This window comes from Pseudophryne corroboree, chromosome 3 (assembly GCF_028390025.1).
Source record: "Pseudophryne corroboree isolate aPseCor3 chromosome 3, aPseCor3.hap2, whole genome shotgun sequence".
NCBI lineage: Eukaryota > Metazoa > Chordata > Amphibia > Anura > Myobatrachidae > Pseudophryne > Pseudophryne corroboree.
In genome coordinates this window covers 652,746,438-652,767,960 of record NC_086446.1, presented here as the reverse complement: position 1 = coordinate 652,767,960, position 21,523 = coordinate 652,746,438, and the positions used below count along the sequence as shown (strand labels likewise).

The window sequence follows — 21,523 nt, the reverse complement described above, 5'->3', positions numbered from 1 at the left end:
GATGCGCGGTCCCACGCGTCGCTGTTGCTAGATTGGCCTGCATGCAGGCACAATCTGTCAGGTCGCTCATTTCACCCGCTGGGTGAAAAGAGCGCCCCCAGTCCTCGCAAAGCACATCGCGCTGTGCTGAGCGGGTTAGAGATGTGTGCTGAGCGGTCTGTGGGGAAATCTCCCCGTCAGTATGGCCCTTTAACTTCTGAAACACATGGCGGCCTATCAATCTGTAGTCCATTGCATTATGTTTACGTGAGGCTTTCTCCTTTTTATATAGCCTTCTTTGCTTTTCATTGAATTTAAAATAAATGTTTGCGGTTTTATGCAGTAGGTAGAGTAGAGTGTTTTTAAATGACCTCCAGCCAGTGGTGTAGGAACAAGGTTTTGCTTTTAACATACAGACTACAGAGGAACATTGCTTTCCCCTACAATCTTTATAATCATGAGGTTCTTCCCTTTATGACATACAGTATGTAGAAGAGCCACTGCGTCTTTTTGTCTTCACCTTTAGAGAGGATGACCAGATAGGTTGAGAAAAAAACGTTCAGTAGGCCCCTAACTCGTCTCTGTGTCAGCAGTGTAGGTTTGGGGTATTTTTGTTTACTTTTTATTTTTTCTTGAGGGGTGGTTCATAGGCTATAAACTTTTTGTATTTCAGACGTTTAATTTATTTATATACTTAATAAATTTGAGATATTTGTAAAATGTTTGCATTTCAGGAGACAAGAATTCGGGCTGTGGAGAAAGATTCTAAGAAGAGAACTAACAGTTTTACTGTCATCAACCTGGTGTCTGGCGAGGCAGTAACAAAGATATTTTCTGCTGACAGCAAAGAGGAACTTCAAAAATGGATGGAGGCCTTCTGGCAGCATTTCTACAACCTTAGTGAGTTTATGCATCTGCGAGTCTTTGGAAAGAAAAACTTCCTCTATCTTGCTATGAATGAATATAAATTGTAACCAATGGTCATGTCAACAGATCTGCTAGCCACACCTGGGGGGATGGGGGAGGGAATGTAATAGGGTCTGAGAATCACCAAGTAAGAGATTTTGGGAGAGTTCTCCTGTTTTTTTAAAGTGGCAATCACTTACAAAATCATTGGCAAAAGCTCAGAGCAGGGCCTTTTCTGCTCTTTAAATGATACTGTATTTTTCTTTCCACTCGAATGTGTGACAGTGCCCATTGGCCCACCAGCTTATGTTGTCTTTAGATGAGAATCTTAGGATGTGTAGAGCTGGAGTCTTAAAATCCCACTGGAGAGAGTTTACTCTGCAGGTTGTCTGAAGCAGCCAACGATCACATGCACAAAGCAGGGAGAGACATTATATAGAGAAATCAGACACCCCAGCAATGTACTGGATGGATACTCCAGCAATGTCTCTGCTTCCTGATGTCCGTATTAATGTCCCCTATCAATTCAGCAGGTCAGTTGTTCTAGAGACAATTGTATTCTAGTGAAGTCTGGTGCATCAGACAATTTTATTGCGTCCATTAAGTACTTCATCAGTTGTGTGGGGTTCATGTTCAGTAAAGCAAATCTCATACCATCCTCTAAAGATAATAAGGTGTTGCCCATAGCAACCAATGGAATTCTGCATAGCAGTCATTTTATAGATTATATTAGATAAAGGACAGCAAGAATCTTATTGGTTGCTATGAGCAATGCCTCCACTTTTACGCCTTAAAACGTTTGCTAAATCTCTAAATTATGTAAACAAGTAGTCACATGATCAGTGTGATACTAGTGCTAGACTTTTTTTTATTTTTTAGTCCCTTTCCAGGACAGAGATGTTAGGGATATTAATTGTAGATAATGATTTATTTAATGCTATGTTATATTTACAACGTAGCGCATGCCTTCCCGTATTGTCTTCCAATAAGAAACCAATATAACCACATACATGTATGTCATAAAATTCACATAAACAAATCGTGCAGGAAAATATATGTCCAAATGCTTTACTGAGATTATTAGCACACCCTCCTCTTTACTTTTCCATACATTTTATCACAGGTGCTAAATAGTCCCTTTAAAACAATGAAATGAGAGAACCTGTAAATATAGTTTGCTCTTATATTAGGCTTACGGAATAATCTTAGAATTGGCTGTATTATATTAGCCTCTTGGCATCATGTAAATGACATATGTTTAGATATAGTATCATCCAGCAAACCTCTTTTCATAGATTTGTAAAGGACAAATTGAACCAAAAACTAAAACAAAATTGTTAAAAAGTAACTGAGAGGGTTGGTTTTGTTCTGGATAAAGTCTGCGTGGATACAACATGGGTATTACCAATTGGTTTGCTACCTTACTTTTTAGGACACTTTCAAAAATGTACTAAAGATAGGGTATAGTTCCAACATATTTTGTAACCAGTTTTATTTAAGTAAAATGATAATTGGCATGACATACTGTACATGTTTCCAAAAAGTTAGCCTGAAAGGCTTTTCTGCAATGAGCACTCAGGACAGGATGTAAGTCAGAGTTCAGAGACCATGAGGGATGCCGGCCGAGCTCTGCCGTTTCTTGTTTTTGTTTAAGGGGGCAATCATGTACAATGCTAGCCATGTACATGATTGCCCCATTAATAAAATGTTCAAGTTCTTCCGGCATTCCGCATGGCTGCTGAAACAGACTTCATTACATCCCACCCACTGTGTTTAAGGGTGGCTATATATTTCTGTTTTGAATTCTCAGCGTAAAGGAGAGGCAGGTCACCTGTACTGGAGCTTTGCAGCGGTCTTAGAAGTACATGTCCCAGCAGCTAGAACCAGTAGTTCTACATTACTCGGGAGAGCCTAACTTCACTGATTTAATTGTGGCTCTAGTCATAATGTTTGTTACTGTGTGGTAAATATAGAGCAGTTGTTTGTTTTTTATGTTTTCAGTTAATTTATTAATCTGACAAGGCAGAGTAGTATGTAGTAGGTTACAAAGTGGGAGATGTATCAATAGAGAGTGTGTAAGTTGCCCATAGCAACCCATCAGCTCTAAGCTACAGTATAATTTATCTAGCACAGTCTAAAAAATGACAGAAGCTGATTAGTTGCTTTTTATTTCCACTTTATTTCTTTTTCTTTTTTTAAACATGTTTTCTCATACGTCCTAGAGGATGCTGGGGACGACATCAAGACCATGGGGTATAGACGGGATCCGCAGGAGACATGGGCACTCCAAAGACTTTTCATTGGGTGTGAACTGGCTCCTCCCTCTATGCCCCTCCTCCAGACCTCAGTTTTAGAAATGTGCCCAGGTCGACTGGATGCACTCTGAGGAGCTCTACTGAGTTTCTCTGAAAAGACTTATGTTAGGTTTTTTATTTTCAGGGAGATCTGCTGGCATCAGACTCCCTGCTTTGTGGGACTGAGGGGGCAGAAGCAGAACCAACTTCCTCAGAGTTTCATGGCTCTGTTTCCATCTGACAGGACACCATTAGCTCCTGAAGGGAACTGAACGCTAGCCGTGTCTAGATGCTCACTCCCACAGCACGCCGTCACCCCCCTCAGAGCCAGAAGTCAGAAGACAGGTGAGTATGAGAAGAATGATCTTCAATCAAGTAAGTGACGGCTGAGGTGCGGCGCAGCTGGCGGGAGCGCAGCGCGCCATTGCTGCCCACACACACAGGCACTGCAGGGCGCGGGGTAGGGGCGCCCTGGGCAGCAAAAAAATACCTCAAACTGGCTAAAAGGGGGCGTAAGATGCCGCTGGCACAGCCCTACCCCCGCCAGTATAAATATTGTCATGGATACTGAGGGGCGGAGCTTCTTCCTCAGGCAGCCTGCCCATTACTCAGCATCATTTTCTCTCTCTCCTCAGGCTGCAGAGAACACGCTGGTCCTCTCCGCCACTTCTGACAAGTACAGGGTGCTATAAAGGGGGGGCACAAAGCGATTGTGGTTCATTTGATAGTGTATATTACTATTTAAAAGCGCTTTTGGGCTGTGGACATACTGTGTTCACAGGCAATGCTGGCGTTGGGTTTGTGAACTGGCTGCTCCTATCCTGTTTCCCTCTGACAGATTTTACTGTGGGTCTGTCCCCAAAATAAGTCCCAGTGTGTCTGTGAGTGTGGTGTACACGTGTGAGGCATGTCTGAGGCAGGGAGTTCCTCCCTGGAGGAAGCAATTTTAGGGACACAGAGTTGTAATGTGGTGGCGCTACCGGCACACCAAGAGCCTGCATGGGTGAAAGAGCTACGTGACAGTATGCATCTGATTAACCGTAGATTAGATAAGTCTGAATCTAAGGCTGCATGCTGGAGAAAATCTGTGGAAGATGTGATTTTTCAGGATGCTGTTATTCCTTATGCAGGCGGCCCCTCTGGGTCACATATGAGACCATTTGCAAATGTTGTAAACACTGATACCGACACGGATTGTGATTCTTGTGTCGATAATAGTGAATCCAGAGAGTTAGATCATAAATTGGCAAAAAGTATACAATATATGATTGTGGCTATAAGGACGTGTTGGAGGTTACAGAAAGCACTCCTGTACCTCAGGAGAAAGCTTATTTATGTAAGGAAAAGAAATCCAAAGTCACGTTCCCTCCTTCACACAAACTAAATGCTCTGTTTAAAGGGATGTGGGTGAATCCTGATAAAAAATTTCGGATTCCCAAAAGGATTCACATAGCTTATCCTTTCCCGGTTGAAGACAGGAAAAAATGGGAGTCACCCCCTGTGTTAGACAGTGCACTTTCCAGGTTGACAAAGAAGGTAATTCTCCCTGCTCCTGGCACGGCTTCTCTTAAAGAGCCGGCAGACCGCAAAATTTAAACGACATTGAAATCCATTTATGTTACCAATGGTACACTGCTCAGGCCCACTATTGCCTGCGCATGGGTGAGTCGCGCTATTGAAAAATGGTCAGAAAGCGTGTCATCAGAAATTGACACGATTGATAAAGATGAGATACTCCTTAAGTTAGGGAATATCAAGGACGCTGCCGCCTACATGCTGGAAGCAATGAAGGATATTGGACTCTTGAGTTCACAAGCTGCTACCATGGCAGTATCGGCTGGGCGGGCGTTATGGATTCGCCAGTGGAACGCGGATGCAGATTCCAAAAGAAACATGGAGGCTCTCCCATATAAAGGTGAGGCCTTATTTGGCGATGGCCTGGATGCGTTAGTCTCGGCGGCTACCGCAGGTAAGTCAACATTTTTGCCCTCTGCGCCTGCACCGGCAAAAAAGACCTATCACCCGCAAATGCAGCCCTTTTGGCCCAATAAATACAAAAAGGTGAGAGGTTCCCCCTTCTTTGCAGGTAGGGGAAGGGGAAAGAAGCCCACACCGGCTCCAGGTTCCCAAGAGCAGAAGTCTACCCCTAATTCTGCCAAATCCCCAGCATGACGCTGGAACTCCCGTGCAGGAGGCCGCTCGGGTGGGGGCACGTCTCAAACTCTTCAGCCAGGATTGGATTTTGTCTGGCCTGGATCCCTGGGTGTTGCAAATAGTATCCCAGGGATACAAACTAGAGTTTCAAGACGTTCCCCCCATGCCGATTTTTCAAATCTACCTTGCCAGCTTCTCCGCCAGAGAGAGAAGCAGTAACAGCGGCAATCCAAAAATGATGTCAAGACCAGGTTATAGTCCTGGTACCGTTGTCACAACAAGGGCGGGGTTTTTATTCAAGCCTCTTTGTTGTTCCGAAGCCGGACAGCTCGGTCAGACCGATCCTAAATCTAAAATATCTGAATTTCTTCCTGAAAAGGTTCAAGTTCAAGATGGAATCACTTCGGGCGGTGATTGCCAGTCTGGAGGAGGGGGACTACTTAGTGTCGGTGGACATAAAGGATGCTTACCTGCATGTTCCCATTTAACCTCCTCACAAGGCTTATCTGAAATTCGCGATTCAGGATTTCCATTACCAATTCCAGACGTTACCTTTTGGTCTCTCCACTGCGCCGAGGGTATTCACCAAGGTTGTGGCGGATATGATGGTCTTCCTTCGTCAGAAAGGAGTCAATATAATCCCTTATCTGGACGACCTCCTCATAAAGGCGAGATCCAGGGAGCAGTTATTACAAAACATATCCCTCTGCCTGTCAACACTCCAACAACACGGGTGGATCATAAATGACCCAAAATCACAGTTGGAACCGACGACAAGGTTGTCTTTCCTCGGGATGATTCTGGACACAGAAGTTCAGAGAGTATTTCTTCCGCTGGAAAAGGCTCTGGAAATCCAGAAAATGGTAAAACAGATATTGAAACCATGAAGTGTGTCGATCCATCAGTGCATTCGGTTGTTGGGGAAGATGGTGGCGGCCTACGAGGACATACAGTTTGGCAGGTTCCATGCCAGAGTATTCCAGTGGGACCTGTTGGACAAGTGGTTGGGGTCACACCTACACATGCACAGAAAGATAATCCTGTCGTCAAAAAACAGGATTTCGCTCCTGTGGTGGTTGCACAGCTCTCACCTGCTAGAGGGACGCAGGTTCGGGATTCAGGACTGGGTCCTAGTAACCACGGATGCAAGGCTCCGAGGCTGGGGAGCAGTCTCTCAGGGAAAAAACTTCCAGGGACGTTGGTCACAACAGGAAGCCTGCCTTCACATAAACGTTCTGGAGCTAAGAGCCATTTACAACGGCATTCAACAAGCGGTACATCTCCAAGACCGTCCCGTGCAGGTCCAGGCGGACAATGTAACAACAGTCGCATACATAAACAGACAGGGCGGAACGAAAAGCAGAGCGGCAATGGCAGAGGCGACAAAAATCCTCCGCTGGGCAGAAAAACATCTACAAGCTCTGTTGGCAATATTCATTCCGGGAGTAGACAACTGGGAAGCAGACTTCCTCAGCAGACACGATCTCCATCCAGGAGAGTGGGGCCTCCACCAAGAAGTCTTCGCAGAGGTGACAAGTCTTTAGGGAGTTCCTCAAATAGACATGATAGTGTCTCGTCTCAACAAGAAGCTTCAGAGATACTGTTCCAAGTCGAGAGACCCTCAAGCAGTAGCAGTGTATGCACTGGTAACCCAGTGGGTGTTTCCGTCAGTGTATGTTTTCCCTCCACTTCCGCTGATCCCAAAAGTGCTCAGGATCATAAGAAAGACAAGAGTTCGAGCAATCTTCATTGCCCCAGACTGGCCAAGAATGGCTTGGTACCCAGATCTTCAGCAGTTACTCATAGGAGATCCTCGGCCTCTTCCTCCTCGGGAGGACCTGCTGCAGCAGGGGCCGTGTGTGTACCAAGACTTACCGTGGCTACGTTTGATGGCATGGCTGTTGAGTGCCGTATCCTAGCCAGGAAGGGTATTCCTAAGGAGGTCATCCCCACCCTTATTCAGGACAGAAAGGGAGTAACGTCAAAACATTACCACCGTATTTGGAGAAAATATGTGTCTTGATGTGAATCCAAGAAAGCTCCTACGGAAGAGTTTCACTTAGGACGTTTTCTCCATTTTTTTGCAGGATGGTGTGGAGACGGGCCTACGATTGGGATCAATCAAGGTCCAGATTTCGGCCTTGTCAGTGTTCTTCCAAAAACAATTGGCCTCTCTTCCAGAGGTTCAGACCTTCGTGAAAGGGGTTCTGCACATCCAGCCTCCATTTGTGCCTCCAGTGGCACGATGGGACCTTAACGTGGTATTGCAGTTTCTTCAATCGGATTGGTTTGAGCCTCTACAAAAGATAGAGTTGAAGTTTCTCACTTGGAAAGTGGTGATGCTTTTTGCATTGGCATCCACACGGCAGGTGTCGGAATTGGGGGCCTTGTCTCACAAGAGCCCCTATTTGATCTTCCATGAAGATAGGGCAGAGTTGCGAACTCGCTAACATTTTCTTCCAAAGGTGGTTTCTGCTTTTCACATAAACCAACCTATTGTGGTGCCAGTAGTTACTGACACATTCACTGATTCAAAGTCTCTAGATGTGGTTAGAGCTTTGAAAATCTATGTTGCTAGAACAGCTCGTATACGGAAGACAGAGGCTCTGTTTGTCCTGTATGATCACAACAAGATTGGCTGTCCTGCTTCCAAGCAGACTATTGCACGTTGGATTAGAAATACGATTCAGCAAGCTCATACTACGGCTGGATTGCCGTTACCGATGTCTGTAAAGGCCCACTCCACTAGGAAGGTGGGCTCATCCTGGGCGGCTGCCCGGGGGTCTCGGCATTACAACTTTGCCGAGCAGCTACTTGGTCAGGGTCAAACACATTTGCTAAGTTCTACAAGTTTGACACCTTGGCCAATGAGGACCTAAAGTTTGGTCAATCGGTGCTGCAGGGTCATCTGCACTCTCCCGCCTGTACTGGAGCTTTGGTATAGACCCCATGGTCTTGATGTCATCCCCAGCATCCTCTAGGACGTATTTGAAAATAGGATTTTGATAACCTACCGGTAAATCCTTTTCTCCTAGTCCGTAGAGGATGCTGGGCGCCCGTCCCAGTGCGTACTTTACCTGCAGTTTAGTTATTACAGTTACACAAGTTGTATTATCTTGGTTTCAGCATGTTGCTGCAATTAGTTCATGCCTGTTGGCGTGTGTTATGTTGAATGCCATGTGTGTGGCATGGTTGAGGGTGTGAGTTGGTAGATTTCTCTAACGTCCTAAGTGGATGCTGGGGACTCCGTAAGGACCATGGGGAATAGCGGCTCCGCAGGAGACTGGGCACATCTAAAGAAAGCTTTAGGACTATCTGGTGTGCACTGGCTCCTCCCCCTATGACCCTCCTCCAAGCCTCAGTTAGATCTCTGTGCCCGAACGAGAAGGGTGCACACTAGGGGCTCTCCTGAGCTTCTTAGTGAAAGTTTTAGTTTAGGTTTTTTATTTTCAGTGAGACCTGCTGGCAACAGGCTCACTGCATCGAGGGACTAAGGGGAGAAGAAGCGAACTCACCTGCGTGCAGAGTGGATTGGGCTTCTTAGGCTACTGGACATTAGCTCCAGAGGGACGATCACAGGCCCAGCCATGGATGGGTCCCAGAGCCGCGCCGCCGGCCCCCTTACAGAGCCAGAAGACAGAAGAGGTCCGGAAAATCGGCGGCAGAAGACATCCTGTCTTCACCAAGGTAGCGCACAGCACTGCAGCTGTGCGCCATTGCTCCTCAGCACACTTCACACTTCGGTCACTGAGGGTGCAGGGCGCTAGGGGGGGGCGCCCTGAGCAGCAATAAAAACACCTTGGCTGGCGAAAATACATAACATATAGCCCCCAGGGCTATATGGATGAATTTTAACCCCTGCCAGAATCCATAAAAAAGCAGGAGAAAAGTCCGCGAAAAAGGGGCGGAGCCTATCTCCTCAGCACACTGGCGCCATTTTCCCTCACAGCTCCGTTGGAGGGAAGCTCCCCTGGCTCTCCCCTGCAGTCACTACACTACAGAAAGGGTTAAAAAAAGAGAGGGGGGCACTAATTAGGCACAGTATTAACAATACAGCTGCTATAAGGGGAAAAACACTTATATAAGGTTATCCCTGTATATATATAGCGCTTTGGTGTGTGCTGGCAAACTCTCCCTCTGTCTCCCCAAAGGGCTAGTGGGGTCCTGTCCTCTATCAGAGCATTCCCTGTGTGTGTGCTGTATGTCGGTACGTTTGTGTCGACATGTATGAGGAGAAAAATGATGTGGAGACGGAGCAGATTGCCTGTAATAGTGATGTCACCCCCTAGGGGGTCGACACCTGAGTGGATGAACTGTTGGAAGGAATTACGTGACAGTGTCAGCTCTGTATAAAAGACAGTGGTTGACATGAGACAGCCGGCTACTCAGCTTGTGCCTGTCCAGACGTCTCATAGGCCGTCAGGGGCTCTAAAGCGCCCGTTACCTCAGATGGCAGATATAGACTCCGACACGGATACTGACTCCAGTGTCGACGGTGAAGAGACAAATGTGACTTCCAGTAGGGCCACACGTTACATGATTGAGGCAATGAAAAATGTTTTACACATTTCTGATAATACGAGTACCACCAAAAAGGGGTATTATGTTCGGTGAGGAAAAACTACCTGTAGTTTTCCTGAATCTGAGAAATTAAATGAGGTGTGTGATGATGCGTGGTTTTCCCCCGATAACAACTGATAATTTCTAAAATGTTATTGGCATTATATCCTTTCCCGCCAGAGGTTAGGGTGCGTTGGGAAACACCCCCTAGGGTGGATAAAGCGCTCACACGCTTGTAAGGGCTCTACCCTCTCCTGAGATGGCCGCCCTTAAGGATCCTGCTGATAGAAAGCAGGAGGGTATCCTAGAATGTATTTACACACATACTGGTGTTATACTGCGACCAGCAATCGCCTCAGCCTGGATGGTGCAGTGCTGGGTTGGCGTGGTCGGATTCCCTGACTGAAAATATTGATACCCTAGATAGGGACAGTATATTTTTGCCTATAGAGCATTTAAAAGATGCATTTCTATATATGCGTGATGCACAGCGGAATATTTGCCGACTGGCATCAAGTCTAAGTGCGTTGTCCATTTCTACCAGTAGAGGGTTATGGACACGTCAGTGGTCAGGTGATGCGTATTCCAAACGGCATTTGGAAGTATTGCCTTAATAAGGGGAGGAGTTATTTGGGGTCGGTCTTTCAGACCTGGTGGCCACGGCAACAGCTGGGAAATCCACGTTTGTACCCCAGGTCGCCTCTCAACATGAGAAGACGCCGTATCAGGCGCAGTCTTTTCGTGGACAAGCGGGCAAAATGTTCCTCATTTCTGCCCCGTGACAGAGGGAGAGGAAAAAGGCTGCAGAAATCAGCCAGTTCCCAGGAACAGAAACCCTCTCCCGCCTCTGCCAAGCCCCTCAGTATGACGCTGGGGCTTTACAAGCAGAATCAGGCACGGTGGGGGGCCCGTCTCAATGAATTTCAGCGCGCAGTAGGCTCACTCGCAAGTAGACCCCTGGATCCTTCAGGTGATATCTCAGGGGTACAAATTAGAATTAGAGACGTCTCCCCCTCGCCGTTTTCCTAAAGTCGGCTTTACCGATGTCTCCTTCTGACAGGGAGACAGTTTTGGAAGCCATTCACAAGCTGTATTCCCAGCAGGTGATAATCAAGGTACCCCTCCTGCAACAGGGAACGGGTTATTATTCCACACTGTTGTTGTACCGAAGCCGGACGGCTCGGTGAGACCGATTCTAAATCTAAAATCTTTGAACACTTACATACAGAGGTTCAAATTCAAGATTGAGTCACTCAGAGCAGTGATTGCGAACCTGGAAGAAGGGGACTACATGATGTCTCGGGACATCAAGGATGCTTACCTTCATGTCAAAATTTACCCTTCTCACCAAGGGTACCTCAGGTTTATGGTACAGAACTGTCACTATCAGTTCAGGCGCTGCCGTATGGATGGTCCACGGCACCCCGGGTCTTTACCAAGGTAATGGCCGAAATGATGATATTCCTTCGAAGGAAGGGAATTTTAGTTATCCCTTACTTGGACGATTCCCTGATAAGGGTAAGATCCAGGGAACAGTTGGAGGTCGGTGTAGCACTATCTCAGGTAGTGTTGCGGCAGCACGATTGGATTCTCAATATTCCAAAATCGCAGCTGGTTCCGACGACTTGTCTTCGGTTCCTAGGGATGATCCTGGACACAGTCCAGAAAAAGGTGTTTCTCCCGGAGGGGAAAGACAGGGAGTTATCCGAGCTAGTCAGGAACCTCCTAAAACCGAGCCAAGTCTCAGTGCATCAATGCACAAGGGTTCTGGGTAAAATGGTGGCTTCCTACGAAGCAATCCCATTCGGCAGATTCCACGCAAGAACTTTCCAGTGGGACCTGCTGGACAAATGGTCCGGGTCGCATCTCCAGATGCATCAGCGGATAACCCTGTCACCAAGGACAAGGGTGTCCCTCCTGTGGTGGTTGCAGAGTGCTCATCTTCTAGAGGGCCGCAGATTCGGCATTCAGGACTGGGTCCTGGTGACCACGGATGCCAGCCTGCGAGGCTGGGGAGCAGTCACACAGGGAAGGAATATCCAGGGCTTATGGTCAAGCCTGGAGACATCACTTCACATAAATATCCTGAAGCTAAGGGCTTCAAGGTCAGCCGGTGTTGATCCAGTCGGACAACATCACGGCAGTCACCCACGTAAACAGACAGGGTGGCACAAGAAGCAGGAGGGCAATGGCAGAAGCTGCAAGGATTCTTCGCTGGGCGGAAAATCATGTGATAGCACTGTCAGCAGTATTCATTCCGGGAGTGGACAACTGGGAAGCAGACTTCCTCAGCACGACCTCCACCCGGGAGAGTGGGGACTTCACCCAGAAGTCTTCCACATGATTATAAACCGTTGGGAAAAACTCGACAGGTATTGCGCCAGGTCAAGGGACCCTCAGGCAATAGCTGTAGACGCTCTGGTAACACCGTGGGTGTACCAGTCAGTGTATGTGTTCCCTCCTCTGCCTCTCATACCCAAGGTACTGAGATTGATAAGATGGAGAGGAGTAAGCACTATATTCGTGGCTCCGGATTGGCCAAGAAGGACTTGGTAACCGGAACTTCAAGAGATGCTCACGGAGGATCCGTGGCCTCTACCTCTAAGAAGGGACCTGCTCCAACAAGGACCCTGTCTGTTCCAAGACTTACCGCGGCTGCGTTTGACGGCATGGCGGTTGAACGCCGGATCCTGAAGGAAAAAAGGCATTCCGGATGAAGTCATCCCTATCCTGATCAAAGCCAGGAAGGATGTAACCGCAAAACATTATCACCGCATTTGGCGAAAATATGTTGCGTGGTGCGAGGCCAGTAAGGCCCGACGGAGGAAATTCAACTGGGTCGATTCCTACATTTCCTGCAAACAGGAGTGTCTATGGGCCTGAAATTGGGGTCCATTAAGGTTCAAATTTCGGCCCTGTCAATTTTCTTCCAAAAAGAACTAGCTTCAGTCCCTGAAGTTCAGACGTTTGTAAAAGGGGTACTGCATATACAGCCTCCTTTTGTGCCTCCAGTGGCACTTTGGGATCTCAATGTAGTTTTTTGGGTTCCAAAAGTCACATTGGTTTGAACCACTTAAATCTGTGGAGTTAAAATATCTCACATGGAAAGTGGTCATGCTGTTGGCCCTGGCCTGGGCCAGGCGCGTGTCAGAATTGGCGGCTTTATCCTGTAAAAGCCCTTATCTGATTTTCCATTTGGACAGGGCGGAATTGAGGACTCGTCCTCAGTTTCTCCCTAAGGTGGTTTCAGCGTTTCACCTAAACCAACCTATTGTGGTGCCTGCGGCTACTAGGGACTTGGAGGACTCCAAGTTGCTAGACGTTGTCAGGGCCCTGAAAATATATGTTTCCAGGACGGCTGGAGTCAGAAAATCTGACTCGCTGTTTATCCTGTATGCACCCAACAAGCTGGGTGCTCCTGCTTCTAAGCAGACTATTGCTCGTTGGATTTGTAGTACAATTCAGCTTGCACATTCTGTGGCAGGCCTGCCACAGCCAAAAATCTGTAAATGCCCACTCCACAAGGAAGGTGGGCTCATCTTGGGCGGCTGCCCGAGGGGTCTCGGCTTTACAACTTTGCCGAGCAGCTACTTGGTCAGGAGCAAATACGTTTGTAAAATTCTACAAAATTGATACCCTGGCTGAGGAGGACCTGGAGTTCTCTCAATTGGTGCTGCAGAGTCATCCGCACTCTCCCGCCCGTTTGGGAGCTTTGGTATAATCCCCATGGTCCTTACGGAGTCCCCAGCATCCACTTAGGACGTTAGAGAAAATAAGAATTTACTTACCGATAATTCTATTTCTCGTAGTCCGTAGTGGATGCTGGGCGCCCATCCCAAGTGGGGATTGTCTGCAATACTGGTACATAGTTATTGTTACAAAAAAATCGGGTTATTGCTGTAGTGAGCCATCTTTTCTAGAGGCTCCTCTGTTATCATGCTGTTAACTGGGTTCAGATCACAAGTTGTACAGTGTGATTGGTGTGGCTGGTATGAGTCTTACCCGGGATTCAAAATCCTTCCTTATTGTGTACGCTTGTCCGGGCACAGTATCCTAACTGAGGCTTGGAGGAGGGTCATAGGGGGAGGAGCCAGTGCACACCAGATAGTCCTAAAGCTTTCTTTATATGTGCCCAGTCTCCTGCGGAGCCGCTATTCCCCATGGTCCTTACGGAGTCCCCAGCATCCACTACGGACTACGAGAAATAGAATTATCGGTAAGTAAATTCTTATTATCTCACCACTAGTTAAGTAATTCGTTTCCTCGAAATGGCAGTCTCCCTGGGCACAGTTCCTACAACTGAGGTCTGGAGGAGGGGCATAGAGGGAGGAGCCAGTTCACACCCAATGAAAAGTCTTTGGAGTGCCCATGTCTCCTGCGGATCCCGTCTATACCCCATGGTCTTGATGTCGTCCCCAGCATCCTCTACGGACTAGGAGAAAAGGATTTACCGGTAGGTTATCAAAATCTTATTTTTATTAAACACATCACAAATTAACAAAGTACAGTTAGCCATTATTGTACAGGATAAAAGGCCGAACATAATATCCACATAGTTACAATAAATATGAAGCAAAGCCTACATTCATATTCAACATGTGGAATACTGTGAATCGTGCTCTAGACAGTATGGACGTTCTTCCTTTGTTGTATTTATGGGTTTACTTTTTTTTTCTCTCTTTTAAACTTTCCAGTAAGTAACAAACATCATCACTTAAGTAACAAATAGTGACCTAAAATAACAAAACAATCAACATAACAGAAAGAAAAAAAGGAGGAGGGGTATGTGTGTAAGAGGTATCTCAGTCCTCCAAGGGGGCAAACCTTGAACCCGTATATACCAAAACAATTACACCTGAATAGGCTCATCCTCCAACAGCGTTCTAGTTTCATACCAACCCGTGTGTTGGAAGCAGGTTTTAACTTGTAGACGCGTAGGAGGTGGCAAAGTATCCACATAGCTTTCCCATAATTCAAAGACATTTTTCACTCGAGCCTCCTTATGTAGGGATGCCTCAAGCCAATCCATTTTAAAAATAAAAAATAATTTTTCCTTAAAAAGAGAGAGATTCGGAGGATTGGGGTGAATCCAGTGCTGAAGGATGGCTTTTTTTGCTTCCTCTGAAATAATAAGTTGTAGTGTCTTGCTGCCTTTAGTGTATTTAGACACCGGGGATGTTATTCCAAGTATGGCCCACTCTGGTGTCAGTGGCAGGTAGTTGAGGAGGTCGGCCCACTTTATTTCTTAAAGGTCTGATACATCTTCACACTAAGTGAGTGAACTGGTCTAGAAGTAAACAAGGAGGGGGATAGGATTAAGAAGATGCAGGATAGAAAAAGGAGATGAAAGTAAATGAATGAGTCCTACTAGAACGTTGTAGAGAAAGGAGTACACTTACAATAGTAATTTATATAGCTTCTTTCTCCCGTTAGGAATCAAAACACATTTAATTTTGCTTTGCAGATGGGATGCACTCCATTGCTATTCCGGCATACACTTCAGCCCCTTTCGCATTGAAGCTTTCAGTCTAGTGGCAGAATGTAATGGAGTCAGATCACCAGCGGTGCAGGATGCTGGACGATCTTGGACATTTTTTTAATGGGGCAAGGTTTTGCCTTGTAAGTGATTTTCCCTTAAAAAAATAATAATTAAGAGATCGGCCAGCATCCTGCACCTCCAGCGAGTACGGACTCCATTACATCCCGCCCTAAATCCCCTGACACTCCAATGCAAATACTAGGAGAAAAACTCCACACTGATAGAGCTCTGGTAGTAATCGTACTGCTGCCAACTGTACCACTGTGCTGTCCGTTACGTTGATAAGACAACAGTCAAAATGGGGGGGGGGGGGGGGGATGATAGTAGCAAGGCTGTGGTCACATGCAGGTGAGTAGACTTAAAATAAGAAGCATAGGGTTCCCAAATCTTATAGGAGAAGGCAGAGGTGATGTTCAAGAGAGAAGGTATGTATTCCATGTGATACACACATACTCTTTATTCAGGACTGCTTGGTGAGGTACAGGTGGGAAACGCCAGTTGAATGCCAGAAGATAAACAGTAGAGATAATGTCACATTTCTGCAGCGGGGTACATTGGTTTCCACAGGGAAAACATTGGGGTGTAGAGATGGATCTTGATCCAGGCACCAACAGGCTAAAGCTTTAGACTGTCCCAAGATGCATTGGGGCCTCCTCTATAACCCCGCCTCCAGGCACTGTGAGCTCAGTTTCGAGTTGGTGCCTGCAGAAGCAGGTCACTTAACAGGGATGCTGCACTGGGCAGCCCTGAAAAAAGCTTTTAGAAGACTTCAAGGGACGCAGCACTTGCATCTCAGGGTGACATTCTGTGCTGCGTCTCCATCACCTCCCAAGCTGCGTTGCATACTCCCGATGGCTCTGTTCCCGGGTACTTGCGGCGGAGACGCTCCGGCTCTAGGCACACGGTCGCAGACACTCTCCTGGTTCGCGTGGCTGCTACAGAAGGGAGGAGGTGAGCGGGTCCCCCAGGCGGGACCCTCCATTAAATCGCGTTCCGGTCGCAGTCTAAGGAGACGGACAGCGACACTGGCGTGGACACTAACAGTTTAGGGACCCCACTATATCCACCAGGGCATTAGGAGTACAGGTCAGATATATTAATATCCACTTTATTAAAACTCCACAGTACCGGGTGGTGAGGACCAGCATAGGGGAGAAGGCGCTTGACCTGTAGCCCCTCCCCCAGCTCCGGGTGCCATCTACTGCTGCTGTTCCTGCCCTGGAGCTGCCTCACACTCTTCCTCACTCCCTGACTGAGATGCTGGATGCCATCTTCTAGGATTAGCTGCGACTGGTCTCCGGCACTGCAGGGCAAGGTCTCCTCTGTAAATCCACCTGTACATCAGCGACGTGATTTTACAGACACTTAAGTATTCTACATGTCAATATTAAGACAGCATTAGTTAAGAACAAGTGTACCTGTGCCAGAATATATTGTACGAGTATTCTGATATATACATCCGGTCTCGGACCGCGCATTGTTTTTTATATATATATATTTCTCTGACGTCCTAGTGGATGCTGGGAACTCCGTAAGGACCATGGGGAATAGCGGCTCCGCAGGAGACTGGGCACAAAAGTAAAAGCTTTAGGACTACCTGGTGTGCACTGGCTCCTCCCCCTATGACCCTCCTCCAAGCCTCAGTTAGATTTTTGTGCCCGGCCGAGAAGGGTGCACACTAGGGGCTCTCCTGAGCTTCTTAGTGAAAGTTTTAGTTTTAGGTTTTTTATTTTCAGTGAGACCTGCTGGCAACAGGCTCACTGCATCGAGGGACTAAGGGGAGAAGAAGCGAACTCACCTGAAGTGCAGAGTGGATTGGGCTTCTTAGGCTACTGGACACCATTAGCTCCAGAGAGACCGAACACAGGCCCAGCCTCGGAGCTCGGTCCCAGAGCCGCGCCGCCGGCCCCCTTACAGAGCCAGAAGCAAGAAGAGGTCCGGAAAAATCGGCGGCAGAAGACATCAGTCTTCAACAAGGTAGCGCACAGCACTGCAGCTGTGCGCCATTGTTACTCAGGCACACTTCACACTCCGGTCACTGATGGTGCAGGGCGCTAGGGGGGGGCGCCCTGAGCAGCAATGTAAAACACCTTGGCTGGCATAAATACACCACATATAACCCCCAGGGCTATATGGATGTATTTTAACCCCTGCCAGAACTTACAAAAAAGCGGGAGAAAAGGCCGCCGAGAAGGGGGCGGAGCCTATCTCCTCAGCACACAGGCGCCATTTTCCATCACAGCTCCGCTGGAAGGACGTCTCCCTGACTCTCCCCTGCAGTCCTGCACTACAGAAAAGGGTAAAAAAGAGAGGGGGGGCACTAATTTGGCGCAGTTTTGATACTAACAGCAGCTATAAAGGGAAAAGCACATTTTATAGTGGTATTCCTGTTTATATATAGCGCTCTGGTGTGTGCTGGCATACTCTCCCTCTGTCTCCCCAAAGGGCTAGTGGGGTCCTGTCCTCTATCAGAGCATTCCCTGTGTGTGTGCGGTGTGTCGGTACGATTGTGTCGACATGTTTGAGGAGGAAAATGAGATGGAGGCGGAGCAATTGCCTATTATACAGTTGTCACCCTCTGGGGAGTCGACACCTGAGTGGATGAGCTTATGGAAGGAATTGCGTGACAGTGTCAGCTCGGTACGACAGACAGTTGACGACATGAGACAGCCGGCTACTCAGCTTGTGCCTGTCCAAGGGTCTCAAACGCCATCAGGGGCTTTAAAACGCCCGTTACCTCAAATGGCAGACACAGACACGGATACTGACTCCAGTGTCGACGATGATGAGACAAACGTGACTTCCACTAGGGCCACACGTTACATGATTGAAGCAATTAAAAATGTATTGCATATCTCTGATAATACAAGTACCACTAAAAAGGGTATTATGTTTGGTGAGAAAAAACTGCCTGTAGTTTTTCCTATATCCGAGGAATTAAATGAAGTGTGTGATGAGGCGTGTGTTTCCCCCGATAAAAAACTGATAATTCCTAAAAGGTTATTGGCATCGTACCCTTTCCCGCCAGAGGATAAGGGCACGTTGGGAAACACCCCCTAGGGTGGATAAAGCGCTCACACGTTTGTCAAAACAGGTAGCACTACCCTCTCCTGATACGGCCGCCCTAAAGGAACCTGCCGATAGAAAGCTGGAGAATATCCTAAAATGTATATACTCTCACACGGGTGTTATACTGCGACCAGCAATCGCCTCAGCCTGGATGTGCAGTGCGGGCCTGGCGTGGTCGGATTCCCTGACTGAAAATATTGATACCCTAGATAGGGACAGTATATTACTGACTATAGAGCATTTGAAGGATGCATTTCTATATATGCGTGATGCAAAGTACAAAGATTACAAACAGGGTGCGCAACAGATTTCCCCTATAATGCAGCTTATTTCTGTATGTGAGTAAGCACCAAAATACTCAAGTTATACAAATTGTGAAGAAGAAGTACACAGAAACCAATTAGCGCTTAAGGAGAAAGCCACATCCACCAATCAAAAAAACAAAGGACACCACTTTATATGGCTCCTTAAATGTTGTCACTATTTATACTTATTTAGCAGTTCATATTCATCCTTATGTGTCAGAAATTCATCTAAAGGATAAAGAACATAAAATAATAGTGCAGAAAGTCTGACAAGGTGAAATGGTGATTTTATTGCACGATGCACACTTACAAACAAGTGATATTAAATGGCATATAATATCATCCACATCGGCACTGCAGCAAAGGAACTTCTTTCAGGGCATCCACCGAATATTATTCCATATAAAACAAAAAAAAAAAAAGTGCAGGATAGTGCAGATTGATAAAAAACAATAGCAGCTTTAATGAATGAATCCACTTACAAACATTGGTTTATAAAAGGCATCAACAGAACTCCGCCAGGCAGAACAATAGGTCCCCACTCCTGAAAATTTCCCAAAGAGATGTTCACGGGTGCACTACAACTCACTTCCGGATAGTGAGCTCAGTGGATCAGTTCGAGTTCCAAGTTCAGCATAAGCGGGTCCCCATAAACATACCGTCGCTAAACGCGTTTCAGACAGAGTGTCCTTCTTCAGTAGCGTGGTATGTAGCTCTCAAACATTTCCTTATAAAGGTAGTTAATTGGCCTGACAGCTGGTTTGAATCAGGCAATCGCCGCGTTCACATAGACTTCCGTGCGTGTCACACCAAACCCGGAAGTGACGCGTCTATGCGTTCCGGATGTTGTCATCATGCGTTCCACCCAGCGACCTCCGGCGCTGTGGATTCGAACGGGCACTGCTTTCCAACACCAGTGTACAATTCCACCGGATTAAACGTTCTTTTTCAGGCCAACAAATTTAATTCATCATTTGAATATAAAACATAAAACAAGTAGTTAGATCACTACATATATATAATAAAAACAATATATTCACATGTTCCTACATATAAAAAATACATGCATATATGACAGATGTATAATGTGAAAGAAAAAGGAATACACCACTAAGTGGATGTAACACATGATTAGTATCATATGTTTAAAAGAGGGAAAAGGTACATCAAATCAAGAGAGTGGACAAGTAAAATTATATTAAAAAGCTCTTCAATTCGAAGTCAATATTGAGACCCCTGGGTACCAGGGTCCCTAATTGATATATCCATCGCATCTCTGATTGGGAGAGGCGTTTCTCAATATCATGACTCCTCCATTTCGGTAAAATTTGTTGTATCCCCCAAAAAATTTTTATACAACACTCTCTTGATCCATGTGTAATTTTAAAATGTGCAGAAACATTGTGTGTAATTAAAGATTTTCGGATATTATAGATATGTTCTGCAGCTCTTACTTTAAGTTGTCTAATGGTTTTCCCTACGTAGAATAACTCACATTCACATTGTAATAAATATACTACATTTTTAGAGTGGCAGGTGATAAACTCATTTATTAAATGGGTTTTATCACCTACTTTAAAACTGACAACCTTTCTATCTTTCATCTTTACGGTCCTGCACATAAGGCAGTCCCCACATCGATGAAAGCCTTTGGTTCTAATACTAGTTCTTAATTCACTATCTATGCTGCTTTTTACTAAATGGTCCTTCAGAGATGGAGCCTTCCTATACACAAATGTGGGTTTCGATGGTATTGTGTTACCTAAAATTGGGTCTTGTTTTAATAAATGCCAATTGTTTTGAAAGACTCGTTCAACCTCCCGATAACAATTGTTATATTGACATATGAAGGCCCATTGGTACTTAGTGTCTAGTTTTTCTTCTTTGGTTTTCACACTTGTTAGTTCTTTTCTATCAATCTTATCAATCCTCTCTCTTGCTTTATTTAATAAATTTTCGGGATAACCCCGAACACTTAATCTTTGGGAGACTTCTCTTAATTGCATATCACAAATAGATTCATCTGTACAATTACGTTTTATTCTCGAGAATTGTCCAAACGGAATTGCATTGAGCCAATTATGGTGATGTTGGCTGGATTTATCAATATAACTATTTGAATCCGTAATTTTCCTATGTGTCTTGGTCTTTAAAAGACCATTATCAATATAGATGCTTAGATCCAAAAATACCACTTCTTTAAAGCTATAAGAAAATACCAAATTAATGGAAAAAGTGTTGGAATTCAAATCAGCACACCATCGATTTAGGGAATCTTCCGTACCTCTCCATACGAAAAGTATGTCGTCTATAAAGCGCTGCCAGGACACCAGGCTCGCCACCAGACACTCCTCCTGCCAGATAACAGTGTCCTCCCAGTATGCCATATATAAGTTAGCATAACTGGGGGCGAACCTGGTGCCCATGGCAGTGCCAACACATTGTAAATAAAAAGTCCCCTCAAAGCAAAAATAATTATTTGTCAAAATAAAATCTATACCATCCAAAATGAACTTTTTTGATTTTGCCTCTAAAGTGCTCTTATCCAAGAAATAGGATACTGCTATTAATCCTTTATCTTTATTAATGATAGTATATAATGTACTAACATCCGCACTACATAATATATCTCCCTCTTGCCAATCGTAGGCAGATAACTTTCGTAGTACATCATTTGTATCTTTTAAATATGCCTTAGTATGTATAACTAACGGCTG

General features: G+C 45.9%; 1 protein-coding gene across 1 annotated transcript in view; it reads left to right on the top strand.

Annotated features, from left to right (window-relative positions):
- The window catches only part of RTKN2 (rhotekin 2), a 414,584-nt gene that overhangs the window by 276,139 nt on the left and 116,922 nt on the right, over positions 1-21,523 (top strand). The window contains exon 10 of the mRNA XM_063961816.1: positions 714-879. Coding sequence (XP_063817886.1) covers positions 714-879 — 166 coding nt within the window. The remainder of the gene's footprint in view (positions 1-713; positions 880-21,523) is intronic.